General features: G+C 30.3%; 1 protein-coding gene across 1 annotated transcript in view; it reads left to right on the forward strand.

Annotated features, from left to right (window-relative positions):
• Positions 1 to 14503, forward strand: part of LOC111636043 (kielin/chordin-like protein) — a 76812-nt gene that overhangs the window by 28065 nt on the left and 34244 nt on the right. The window contains exons 10-14 of the mRNA XM_023381198.1: positions 6155 to 6256; positions 7871 to 7972; positions 11677 to 11784; positions 11863 to 11970; positions 12050 to 12157. Coding sequence (XP_023236966.1) covers positions 6155 to 6256; positions 7871 to 7972; positions 11677 to 11784; positions 11863 to 11970; positions 12050 to 12157 — 528 coding nt within the window. The remainder of the gene's footprint in view (positions 1 to 6154; positions 6257 to 7870; positions 7973 to 11676; positions 11785 to 11862; positions 11971 to 12049; positions 12158 to 14503) is intronic.

Genomic DNA, 14503 nt, shown 5'->3' on the forward strand with positions numbered 1-14503 from the left:
ACTGATGTTGCTCCTGGTGAATGCCCTGGATGCGTTTGTCCTGGTAATTTATTATCATATTGAATTTGTGTAATTTAAATAAAATTTTTCAAGATTTCCTTATTTTTTATATATTATGACAGATATAACAGATCCCAATTTCAAGCATTGTTCACCTCCAAAGTGTGATGCGCCTTGTTACGTTCAAACTGATGTTGCTCCTGGTGAATGCCCTGGATGCGTTTGTCCTGGTAATTTATTATCATATTGAATTTGTGTAATTTAAATAAAATTTTTCAAGATTTCCTTATTTTTTATATATTATGACAGATATAACAGATCCCAATTTCAAGCATTGTTCACCTCCAAAGTGTGATGCGCCTTGTTACGTTCAAACTGATGTTGCTCCTGGTGAATGCCCTGGATGCGTTTGTCCTGGTAATTTATTATCATATTGAATTTGTGTAATTTAAATAAAATTTTTCAAGATTTCCTTATTTTTTATATATTATGACAGATATAACAGATCCCAATTTCAAGCATTGTTCACCTCCAAAGTGTGATGCGCCTTGTTACATTCAAACTGATGTTGCTCCCGGTGAATGCCCTGGATGCGTTTGTCCTGGTAACTTATTATCACATTGAATTTGTGTAATTTAAATAAAATTTTTTAAGATTTCCTTATTTTTTATATATTATGTCAGATATAACAGATCCCAATTTCAAGCATTGTTCGCCTCCAAAGTGTGATGCGCCTTGTTACGTTCAAACTGATGTTGCGCCCGGTGAATGCCCTGGATGCATTTGTTCTGGTAAGTGAGCAGGGAAGTATGAATACATTCAGATTCCACTTTCTGTCAGGATATATTCTTAAAACAACAGCATAAAACTGAAGTGATACAATTTTAAGGATTGTCAACTTTCATGACAATATTTTTAGAAATTGAAAATTAATCTTCATTTGTCTTTTTAATATAAGATTAAAGAAATGAAGTAAGCCTAAGAATAGTTTAAAACTAACCTGTATGATAATTTTTCATGGAATATAATTTAATCAGTGGAAGAAAAGTGAGAAAATCTCAACTTCAAAGTTGAAAACAGTGGTGCATTAGAGCTTCGTGGGGGCCCAGGAAAATTTGAATTAGGGAGCCCCATGCACAGTATTTACTTCAGATATTTTTCTTCAGTGGAATTTTTTGGAGAAGTCCCCCATTATCCTTGTTCCTTTTTTTTTTTATTATTCAACCTCTGAAAAGTTAAGCTCTGCTCTGTACCACACCAACAATCTAGAGTCTGTAGATATGGTGCCAAATTTAAATTTCAATGTCTTACTGCAGCAATGAGTTTATAAAAGATTGGTTTGGGGGCCTCGGGCAATTGCCCTTTTTTAATGTACCAATGGCTTAAAAAAACTGTAAGCATTGAGGATGAGATATTTTTCTCCACTTTTTTAGCTTTAAACAGTTTTCTCTAGTTCAAAGATATAGTTTTTCTTATTTTTTGGCACACCAGTGGCCAAGTGAATAAAATCATAATCTGCTAAACATTTCTTTGTTTTTAGCCATGCAAATATCTTTATAACAATTATAAATCAATAATTAATTTTTAATTTACATTAAATTTAAATTAATATTTAATTACCACAATAAAAGTAATGTGCACTTCACGCCAACGCTTAACTGTATAACATAATTACACTATACGTAAATACATAAATTTAAATACATAAATCACAAAACTCGCTTCCAACACACATTAGTAAAAAATATAAATAACTAATTAAATTAATCAATTAATGCTTGATATACTTTCTGTATAGCAAAGCTATTTGATTTCCACAATAGTTCTTTTAGTTTTGAAAAAGATTATAAATTACTAAGCTAGTTCAGAAAAAACAAAAAGCAGGAATCCAAAACACACATAATGATAGAAAGTAGAGTTTAGTGTAATCTATATTAAAATTATTAGTAAATTATATTAAATTATTTTGATTTTACAAACTTTTCTGTAAATTATTTTATAACAGTTCAAGAACTGTTCACCTCCAAAATGTGATCCCCATGTCATGTTTAAACTGATTTTCCTCATTATTCATGTCCTGGTTGTGATTGTCCTGGTAAGTACAATAAAACTCTCCTGTAACAAATTATCTCCAGGAAGCACAGAGAATTCATTATAAAGGAAATTTGTTAAATGGAAAAATATATCAATAATGAAAAGAAAACATGGTATTTTGAGTGTGTTGCCTAGTAAAGCAGCTTTAATACAGTTGGATAAGCAAGCCAATGACATTTCCAGTTTCATTTAAAATGGACTATGTTATTGGTTTGCTTACCCAACAGCATTAAAGCAGCTTTACCAGCAAATTCAATCATTGTAACAGTGTTTTATTGATCATGAAAATATCCTTGAATGTATATTCATAAGAAAGTAAAGTATTATGTATGCATTTTACAAGAGAAAATTGAATATAAGGTATAGTAATGTTTAGTGAAATTGAGAAAAATATCATGATTGAAATAAATGTTCTTACATATTTTTGTTAAAAATAGTAACTTTTGTTTGTATTCCTTACACCAAAAATTACTTTATTTTAAACAAATGATTCTAATTTTACTTAAAAGATCAAAAATTCTATCTGGATTAATTTATTACAGTTTTGATGTATCAAAAAGATTTTTGAAATTGTTTCCAGATGCAGATNAAAAAGAAATTCGAATTTAAAACGGTTCGAATATTTGGTTAAAAAATTGAAATATATAAAAAAATATTTATAACAATGTCTGAAATGTTATCAATTTAATACTCGTAATTACTCAATGAAGACTAAACATAATTAAAGACAAAAAAATTGCATCTAAAATAATACAGTAGAAGCCATTCTTCAGGTTAAGCCTTAATGCTCTCCCTTTCCCCCTGTAGGAGCATTTTGAAAAATCCCTTCTTAGTGTGCGTTTTCATGATGTACCCTAACTGTGTGCCAAATTTCACCTCTAGGTTCTGGAACTTTCTAGAAAAAACTGGAACATTCTCATTGAAGCGTCACACATTTTCGAAGTCAACCACTTTCAAACCCCATATCTCCCGCACCCTTATAGCTATCGAGACGCGACCACCATAGTGCACGATGGGAGACTTGGGGCTACTACCACACACAAACACCATTCATGTGCGATGTATGGTTTTGGCTGCAAAGTGACATACAGGCACAAGCATATCCATTTTTATATATATATATATATATAGATTTATAAAATTAAATAGATGTTACATAAATTTGGCATGCATTTTCTTAATTGATGAAATTCATTTTCTTGGTTTCTGTTTGGATAATCATAAAATGTTACCATACACTTGAAATCATCCCCTCTTCCTTAAAATTGATGCATTCCTCTCACAATTTCACTTTGTAAACCTCCAGGGCTTCAATCACTTTAGCATGCTCTGACTGTGTCTGATGAGACTAGCTTGTTCCAAGTTTGCTTTCATTCTTGTTTTGGAGGCATATGTGGATAGAGCAGTGGTTTGTTTCTTGAGGCAGGCATTAGGTGCCATCCCTTATTAAATTAATACGGTGGGTGATTGGTTAACGAACAGTTCGGATAGTGAACAAAGTCTGGAATGGATTATGTTCATTAACTGATTACCCACTGTATTTATGAATAATTTAGAATATTCTGAAAGAAAAGAATTGGCCCAAAGTGGGACTTAAACCTGCAACTCCCACTTACTGTGCAGGTGTGTTGCCAGTTATTCTCCCTGAACCTCTGGTTTGTTTCTTCTTTTCTATGTCATGTTTGTGTTCTACAATTCATTTTGTCAGTGATCTGTTAGTGTATCCAATATATACTAGAACTTGATCGAATCTTTTATTAACTGCTGGGACCTTGTACACTCCCAGTAAATGTAAATTTATTTTCATTTGGAAATCATACATTTCCACATAAGGACTATGTAACAAACCTACTTAGAAATCACAGATACAGTAGTACCTCGGTATACGTTTGCTTTAGAATACGTCCAGTTTGGAATACGTCCTGTTTGGACAAAACAAATTTTGCTCGGTATACGACTTAATTCAATTATACGCGCCATCAACAAATAAGTAGCACTATCAGTGTACTAGACCAGACTAGACATTTGCGGTGCCACGGTTTATAACTTTGTTAAATTTCTTCTGATTTTAATTTGTAAGTAAAATTTTATTATTTTTATTAATCATGAATTGAAAAAAGACAAATGAAAAGCAACAGAAAATTTAAAAAAAAAAGACTAGAATCACAAAGAAACTGAAAAAAGAGATGTTGAGAAATATGAAGGTGGCATGCGTGTTCGAGATTTAACTGTTGCATACCGTATTCTGAGAATGACAATATCGACAATCGCGAAAAATAAAGACATTATTAAATCTGCTAATGTTGCAAAAGGAGTTAAATCAATTTCTAAACAGAGATCGAAGACATTAGATCATGTTGAGAAATTACTTTTGCTTGGATAACTGAAAAACAGTGTGCTGGCGACATCCTATCAGATGCAATTATTTGCGAGAAAGCTAAAAAGATACATGTTGATCTCATGAAAAATCAAGCAGGAACTAGGCAGGAGAGTGAGGTGTTTAAAGCCAGCCATTTTTTTCATGAGAATGGATTAATCATTTTTACATTACTTCTTATGGGTTGGTTTGGTATACGTCCTATTCAGTATAAGTCCAAACATCAGGAATGGATTAAGGTCGTATACCGAGGTTCCACTGTATATGGATTGCACTATTTAAACTTTTAAATAATTAACTCAATGTCTTGCATCAAGTACAGTAAAACTTCTCTAACTTAAATGTCTGTAACTCAAATATTTCCTTAACTCAAAGAAAATGAAACACTTGCTAGGCTTCAATGGAATAGCACAAGGATTTAACATCTCCAACTTGAATTTTCTTCACTCAAATTCTCTCCAAGTAGAAGGTTTTCATGGTCTTCTGACACTGATTTATGTTACTTTCAATTTTTCTGTCAAATTTTAATATTTATCTTATCCAAAGTAATTCTTATCAGATATCCATGAAATTTTCAGGAAGTTAGTTGTATCTAATATCTATCTCCCATTTGCAGACAACATTCCAGTGCAAAGAAAGAGGATCTATTGCTTTATTTCAGCGAGATGTACCTGCAAAACTGTTTAATTCCATTAGGTACATTGAACGTTTTGCTGAAAGGCATTACGTGGACTGTTTAAAACAAAAAAACTATCAAAGATTCTTTATCTAATGCAAAAGAGGTAAAAATACAAATCTATTCAGAATCACTATTTTTCATTCTATTATTCTCTGACTTGAATCATCTGTAACTTGTAAGTTTCTTCATGCTCCTTGGAGTTTCCAGTACAGAGAAGTTTTACTGCATTTAAATTAATTTTTGTTAATAATCCTATTACCTCGTGGGTATTAGCTCATCGTTGGTACCAAAACTGATTATTGCATCTATCATGACAAAATCTCCTATCTGTTATAGTAAAATATGTATATAAACTTGATTCAGTATAATATTAGTTGGTTCACTTATAAACAAAATTTTTGGACTCATTGTCCATATTATATTAGTTTTGCAGTATGTTTAATATTTGTTACAGAAGTATAATTGGATCTTTGGATCCATTTGTAAATTAGAAAAATGCATTTCAAATTCAATATTATTTTATAATTATTTTAATTTATGGATGTTTAATCCAATATCAAAGATCCTAAATAGTGCTTAGTGCAATTGTACTTAGTGCTTAGTGTTTTCGACTTCAAATTTATTTTCTTCTTTTCAGATGTAATGGAAATAAAGGGCCTAATAGCTAAAAAATTAATTTAATTGTTTTAATTTCTGAGTGTAGATGATAAGGTGTTATACATCATATTCATGATTTAACTCTACATGTGATATTTTATTGTAATAAAAATGTATACAAGATAATTACAGTTTTAAAAGGGCCACACAAAAACATTGACTGGGCCGTGGGTTGGACATTCAGGCTTAGTGTATTGTTACCTAAGTAAAATATAACCATTATCTGATTTTTTTATTTTATTCATATTTGATATTGCTGATATATTTTGTAAAAAAAGAATAAGTTTGTAAAATAAAACAATGTTTAAAAAATTGATTTTATTAAAAACTGAAAATTTTTATTTCAGATATGGCTACATATCAATTATTTTGTTCTCCTCCTAAATGTGAAGCAGGATGTCATTTACAACCAGCCTTACCTGGAGAATGTCCTGGATGTGCCTGTCCTGGTATGCATAATATAAAAACTAATAAATTAAATAAAGTTACTAATTATACTTTTTTGAATTTCCGGTCAACCCCGTCACATAAACACAGGATGACCATTTAGTTTTAATTTTATTAAAAGATCAGTATTCCTGACACCAGTTAAGATATATTAGTAAGAGCATCCTAACTCTCAATTTGATCCTTTTCGATTTAAGAAGGGAACTTTATACTGTAGATAAGACGGTGGAGTTAGGCAATTAATTAACCAAGACAAACTTCAAAAAATTAACTAGAATTTGATTTATTAATAAAAGAGACAAGAGACAAAAATTTCATGAATATTGAAAAAATTAAAATCAGTAAACACTTTAAAATAATCAATAGAAATTTTTCTTTCTAATTTTTTCTCCACTTTCAAAGTTTCTATTCTTACTAAAATTTCATTAAAACAAAACATGTTAAATTATTGTTTCCATCAATGTTAGAACAAGATAAGATTACCCTTTCAACTATCAACAATTCTCTACATTTGAGAGCTTTTACACAAATTTATACTACCTCTTAATCTCTTTGTAATTCTTTCCCTTAATTTGGAGAATAATTTAATAAAAAGTAAAACACATCTGGATACGAGTCCAATTTTGCTTGCCATGCCTAATCACCAGGAACAACTATTTCCATTGCAGAGACAACCTTTCTTTACAGGCTATGCCTCTGCACATGAAATTCTATGGAGAATAATTCTTTGGTTTTGGCATCTACTTTAGACAGGGAATTTTGGTGGGATCGACACTTGTTAGGTGACAGGAGACTAGCACAAAGACTACTAGGAGAGCCAAGAGTACCCATTTAGGGATTACCATTTCCTTTTAAACAAAATCTTCCTCCAATTAGAACTGTCAAACCAAGCTCTCCATTCTTCTGACGTGACGGAAGTGGTTGGTTTGGCAGATAAGTCACGTGAGATTTCACATTAAAACTATCACTTTTGAGGGAAACTGTATTATCTTAATCTAACATAAAGGAAGTTCCTTTTCCAACTTTGTAAATTTTACAAAAATATAGCAAATAGAATTTTGTCAAAAATCTAATAATTCTCCCTATTTGTTAAAATTAAATTGTTAAGTCTGGATTCTCACACTTTTCCATTTTGAAGGACCTGGATTCAAATTGGGACTGGATCTGTAAAAATTTTTAAGGATGGTTTGATCTATGTTTTGAACCATCTTTTGTCATTTAGTTACCTCCTTTGTGGACTGAGTAGAACTGTGACAGATCTGTCAAAAAAACTATCCCATTGCCAACAGGCAGGAACAGTTTCAGAAAAAAAAATATTTTTGAAAAGTTTTCTTTATTTTTAGTGAATTTTAAAAATTTTCATTTTATACATAAAATCTTATAATTTGGGTGAATAAAATTTAATCTTGTTTCTGTTAGTTAGAGAAGGTTTAAATTAAAGATTATGTTTTGAGAGAACTTTTGATTTCAACATTTAACTGAGGTAATAATTTTAACAAGAATACTGAAATCAAGAATTCATTGATCATACAAAGTTTTTAAATTAGTCATTTATAACAGAATCAATGAGTTATTTTAAATATATGCATGATAATGTTAAAAATTAATTAATTTAGGCAGTGACCCAGTAGAAATTCAGTGTTCTCAACCAAAATGTGAGCCGGGATGCTCCGTACAGAAAGTATTGCCCGGTCAGTGTCCTGGTTGTGTATGTTTTGGTAAGTATTAATTTTTTTTTTACTGAATTTATATTAGATTATAATTTATAATATTCATAAACTATGTGAACTCTGGTCTCTGGAACTAATTAGTGAACAGATTGCCTAGTTATTAATAAGTTCCTACACTACTGTTATTAGTTTTTGTGCATTGGTAGTTGATAAGCATAATGTAGCACTTTGAGAAATTGAAGATATATTGCTCCATGTTCATTGATAGACGCAGTCAAATATCACTAGCACTCGGGCAGCTAAGAGCCCAAAACTATTCTGCTTCAAACATTAATTGTAATGAGATATAGTTGCTTAAAGAAAAAAAGTCAATCCAGTCTAGACATCAGTTAGAGTTAGTAGTGTGGCTGTATGCCATTGTATAATTTTAATTTAGTTCATAGTTGTTAGCATTTTTCCTTTGTTCTTTGTTTGTTCTTACTTCTAGAACATTCTAATCTTAATCTATTCCCTTGAGGGCCACTTTGTGGAATTGCAAGAACAATGAAGGCGATGTTACCCGAGGGCATGTGTGGGAAGTGTAGGACGTGGTATTGGCTGGTCTTTGTGGAATGAGGATGAAGAAGACAGTGCTTAGTGTTGTCGAGTATCTGAGAGATGAGTGAAACTAAACTGGAGTAAGAAAAGTTTATGAACTTATTGGAGTGATGGCATAATGAATTTTGGATATAGAAAAAAAGGAAGACAGAAGCACAAAGTGAGTCTAAGAAAGTTCCATGTGACCCCTCACGGAAGCTAAATAACATTTGTACATCCTGAATATTCTATTCTTTTCTATCAGCTATTTTGCTATTTCTTTCCTATATCCTCTGATCTCTTTTTCTCCTTAGCATAATTTAGTTTTTAAAGATTAGTTATGAGGAAACTCTTGTTGTATTATCTGAGCTCAGTTCCTTTGTATACTTTGTGATATTGTGTAATTGTCCCACCAACATTTCAGATTTTGGGTGACCACCTGTTATATTGGAATTCATCAGAATCTGTATGTTTTAGGCATAAATAAATAGTTTTTTCCACCATCTGCTGCGCATGATTCCTTGCTCGCTGTATTCGTTCTCCTTGACTAATGGTATTTTTATTCATAACTTTACAGTAGGATGTCAGTTAAAGCTGCTGGACTGACCTAACTATAAATTGAATCCAAAAGCTGGGGGAGCATAAAACTTTTTTACAAATTTAAGAACAATTTATTTGCTTGGATTTTACGGAAACAATTTGTTCATAATTTTAAAATTACAAACTAATTACAGTATTTAATATTGTAATTCAGTTGTTTTGTTCTTTCCATTATTAAAGCAATTAAAATTAAGAACTAATTTGTAAAACTGCAGATTTTTAATCGAAAATCTCCCAATTCTGTCAACTTCCTGTGTCCAATGTGCATGTCAACTGTGTTAACTAATCATTTGGCATTGTTACATCATACAAAGCACCAACTATAAAAGAAAATGCAATTTTTTGAGTTGGAGTGAACATTGATTTGTGACATATCTATACTGCCAATGACAATACTAAGAGGGACTTTTTCAGAGTCTGAAATGCATTTTGAGTGTATTGTATGCATATTAGATTTAATCATTGTAAAATTTCTTTATTTTTTTGTAAACTTAAATATAAAATAAAGAAAATTTTTGTTCATATTCACTGGTGTGATAAGTCCTGAAAAGTAAATAACTACTTAGGTTATTAGAAATATTTAATGAAATTAAAGGCAAAAAGTAATACTATTGAAGTTGCAAGCATAAGTCAAAAAACATGCACCTGGTTGGGATTTGGCTCCTGTGACTGGGAAAGCTGGAAGCAATGTGTTTTGTAGTAAACAACATAGTATAATTGTTATTAAAATCACAGGATCACATTTTGTACTACGTATTAACCAATATTTTCTATTAATCAAACTCATTAACATTGAAAATGCCTATCCTCTTTCATGAAGTTTCAAATCTGCTTTACATTAATGTGGATTTTGCATAAATGAGTAATGGAATAACAGAGTTTTACTATTTATTTGATGAAAGCATATAATTTTTATACAACTGATACCAAAATTTTAAAATTGCATTATATTGATATTTATGTCAAAATGTGAAAAAACCCAAGTAATATAATGAGATTTAGCATTTAATTTGTTTTAAATACATCTTTCATAATTCAATCTTAAATCTGGCTTACTACAGCAATGCAAAAGTATACCAAGTAAACTGAAATTCTGTTAACAAGGCATCTGGTATGCCAGCAAACCTGATAAATTGGCACGTCCGGCTCGTTTTTAGAGGGCAGTATTAGGGAACTGGATATTCATCTGTATTTATACATAACTAGGTAGCCAGTTAATTAAAACTATAAATAATATTGAAATTTAAAAATATTTAATTTAAAATTTAAATTAAATTTAAATTTAAAACTCTTTAAAACACTAAATTTAAAGTGCTTTGGTTTCTGTTTTAATTTATAGTAAACAGAACCAAAATCCGAAACTAAAATTAAAAATGAAATACAAATTTATTAATTAACTTAAATTAAAATTTAAATCAAAGCAATTGAAACATAATATTTGGGAAAGTGTGGATAAAGTACTTGTTATCCATCTTGATTGATTTGGTTATATTTCATGCAGGCAGTCGGAATTGAGTCTCTATTTATAGTACTTTGTAAAGTGTTAAGCAATCATAAAAGGCAGATTTGTACAACTTTACATGCAAAGATATGTAAAATTATGTCCAGGGAATTGAAAAAAAATCAGAAAAAATTCCATCGTCTGACAAATTGGCATATTCGATAACCTGGCATCGTTGGGATCAACGTGGTGCTGGGTTAACAAAATGTCACTGTAACAATATGATAGAAATCACAATAATAAAATTTGTTTTTATCTTGTCTACATTAGTACAATATATGTAATGACCCAATGACCAAGATGGTAAAGGCATTAGCCTGCCACACTGGGCACCAGTTTGTCTCACTCAAAAACCTGGAAATTTTTTATAAGTGGTCTAGCTAGATACATTGAAACCTGTCCTCATTACTGGATGCTCTCATTGTTGGACTGGCTACATCCACAAGGGACCTGGAAAAAAGACCTTCTTAATGCCTATATGGCAGAAAGAGTTAAAAAGAATAGCAATTTACTCATCTATCATCTCTATGTTTACAACACAAAACACCAAATTATCAGAATATTAATGTCAAATATAGTTGAAAATCCCAAAAAGCGCTCAATCAACTTGAATGTTTTGACTCTTTTAATGCTTTAGAGCTCTTTTCTTTTAAATCTAAACTTACATAACTGCCATTCAATAATAAATATGATTATTTTTTAATATTTTTCTCTGCAAATATATACAAATATTTTCTTTTGTCATTTTTAAGTTTTATTTTTACTACTGTATTATGCAAATTTTGCTCTTCATTTAAATGTTATCAATTGCATAAAAGTTAAATTCAGTCAGAACCAAAATAAGATACAAAAAAACTTTTTAAATTTCATTTTTATCATAAAATCATCTGTTATATTATAAAATGCAGTATGAATATGTTTTGCTTATCCCTTAAAATATGCTTTAACATCATCAAGAAAGAAATACTTTCAGATCTTTTGTAAATATATAATTTAGCATAATGGTAGTAATATAATTTGTTTTCTCTAAAAGTTGATTTAGTATTCATATTTTAAGAATATGATTCTTTTATAGGTATAACAAATCCAAGTTTCAAGCACTGTTCACCTCCAAAATGTGATCCCCCATGTCATATCCAAACACATGTTGATCCCGGTGAATGTCCTGGATGTGTTTGTCCTGGTAACTTATTATCACATTGAATTTGTTTAATTTAATAAAATTTTTCAAGATTTCCTTATTTTTTATATATTATGACAGATATAACAGATCCCAATTTCAAGCATTGTTCACCTCCAAAGTGTGATGCGCCTTGTTACATTCAAACTGATGTTGCTCCCGGTGAATGCCCTGGATGCGTTTGTCCTGGTAACTTATTATCACATTGAATTTGTGTAATTTAAATAAAATTTTTTAAGATTTCCTTATTTTTTATATATTATGTCAGATATAACAGATCCCAATTTCAAGCATTGTTCGCCTCCAAAGTGTGATGCGCCTTGTTACGTTCAAACTGATGTTGCGCCCGGTGAATGCCCTGGATGCATTTGTTCTGGTAAGTGAGCAGGGAAGTATGAATACATTCAGATTCCACTTTCTGTCAGGATATATTCTTAAAACAACAGCATAAAACTGAAGTGATACAATTTTAAGGATTGTCAACTTTCATGACAATATTTTTAGAAATTGAAAATTAATCTTCATTTGTCTTTTTAATATAAGATTAAAGAAATGAAGTAAGCCTAAGAATAGTTTAAAACTAACCTGTATGATAATTTTTCATGGAATATAATTTAATCAGTGGAAGAAAAGTGAGAAAATCTCAACTTCAAAGTTGAAAACAGTGGTGCATTAGAGCTTCGTGGGGGCCCAGGAAAATTTGAATTAGGGAGCCCCATGCACAGTATTTACTTCAGATATTTTTCTTCAGTGGAATTTTTTGGAGAAGTCCCCCATTATCCTTGTTCCTTTTTTTTTTTATTATTCAACCTCTGAAAAGTTAAGCTCTGCTCTGTACCACACCAACAATCTAGAGTCTGTAGATATGGTGCCAAATTTAAATTTCAATGTCTTACTGCAGCAATGAGTTTATAAAAGATTGGTTTGGGGGCCTCGGGCAATTGCCCTTTTTTAATGTACCAATGGCTTAAAAAAACTGTAAGCATTGAGGATGAGATATTTTTCTCCACTTTTTTAGCTTTAAACAGTTTTCTCTAGTTCAAAGATATAGTTTTTCTTATTTTTTGGCACACCAGTGGCCAAGTGAATAAAATCATAATCTGCTAAACATTTCTTTGTTTTTAGCCATGCAAATATCTTTATAACAATTATAAATCAATAATTAATTTTTAATTTACATTAAATTTAAATTAATATTTAATTACCACAATAAAAGTAATGTGCACTTCACGCCAACGCTTAACTGTATAACATAATTACACTATACGTAAATACATAAATTTAAATACATAAATCACAAAACTCGCTTCCAACACACATTAGTAAAAAATATAAATAACTAATTAAATTAATCAATTAATGCTTGATATACTTTCTGTATAGCAAAGCTATTTGATTTCCACAATAGTTCTTTTAGTTTTGAAAAAGATTATAAATTACTAAGCTAGTTCAGAAAAAACAAAAAGCAGGAATCCAAAACACACATAATGATAGAAAGTAGAGTTTAGTGTAATCTATATTAAAATTATTAGTAAATTATATTAAATTATTTTGATTTTACAAACTTTTCTGTAAATTATTTTATAACAGTTCAAGAACTGTTCACCTCCAAAATGTGATCCCCATGTCATGTTTAAACTGATTTTCCTCATTATTCATGTCCTGGTTGTGATTGTCCTGGTAAGTACAATAAAACTCTCCTGTAACAAATTATCTCCAGGAAGCACAGAGAATTCATTATAAAGGAAATTTGTTAAATGGAAAAATATATCAATAATGAAAAGAAAACATGGTATTTTGAGTGTGTTGCCTAGTAAAGCAGCTTTAATACAGTTGGATAAGCAAGCCAATGACATTTCCAGTTTCATTTAAAATGGACTATGTTATTGGTTTGCTTACCCAACAGCATTAAAGCAGCTTTACCAGCAAATTCAATCATTGTAACAGTGTTTTATTGATCATGAAAATATCCTTGAATGTATATTCATAAGAAAGTAAAGTATTATGTATGCATTTTACAAGAGAAAATTGAATATAAGGTATAGTAATGTTTAGTGAAATTGAGAAAAATATCATGATTGAAATAAATGTTCTTACATATTTTTGTTAAAAATAGTAACTTTTGTTTGTATTCCTTACACCAAAAATTACTTTATTTTAAACAAATGATTCTAATTTTACTTAAAAGATCAAAAATTCTATCTGGATTAATTTATTACAGTTTTGATGTATCAAAAAGATTTTTGAAATTGTTTCCAGATGCAGATATTTTGACTTTGTTATGAGTACAATATAGTATCTGTGCTGTACTCATAACAGCCATTCAGCAGCAACAGTTGCAGAAATGAGGCAATGTTCTAATCAAATTTTAATGTTCATCAATATAAAAAAAATAATTTTTATTCATCTGCTTTCAAGACATTATTAAATACATATTAAACTTCATTAAATAGACATTTTAGTAAAGTTTAATCTGTATATCAAATCTTGTCTTGCTTCAGCTGTCTCTTTAGGAAGATATGGCTACTTCCCATGTTACAGAGGTTATTATGCAGCAATAGAAACTGTTATTCCACACAGGATAGATCTATAAAATTTCTTTAAGACAAGATTTAGGCATTTCTAAGATTTTTTTTACATAGATTACCTTCAGAACGCTTGCTAATTGAATTAGCAAGCGTTCTGAAGGTAGCAAAGAGGGTCTTGGAACATACAGTAGGTG

Source organism: Centruroides sculpturatus, unplaced genomic scaffold (genome assembly GCF_000671375.1).
Source record: "Centruroides sculpturatus isolate CEXI.00-Female unplaced genomic scaffold, Cexi_2.0 scaffold1009, whole genome shotgun sequence".
In the NCBI taxonomy this organism is placed as follows: domain Eukaryota; kingdom Metazoa; phylum Arthropoda; class Arachnida; order Scorpiones; family Buthidae; genus Centruroides; species Centruroides sculpturatus.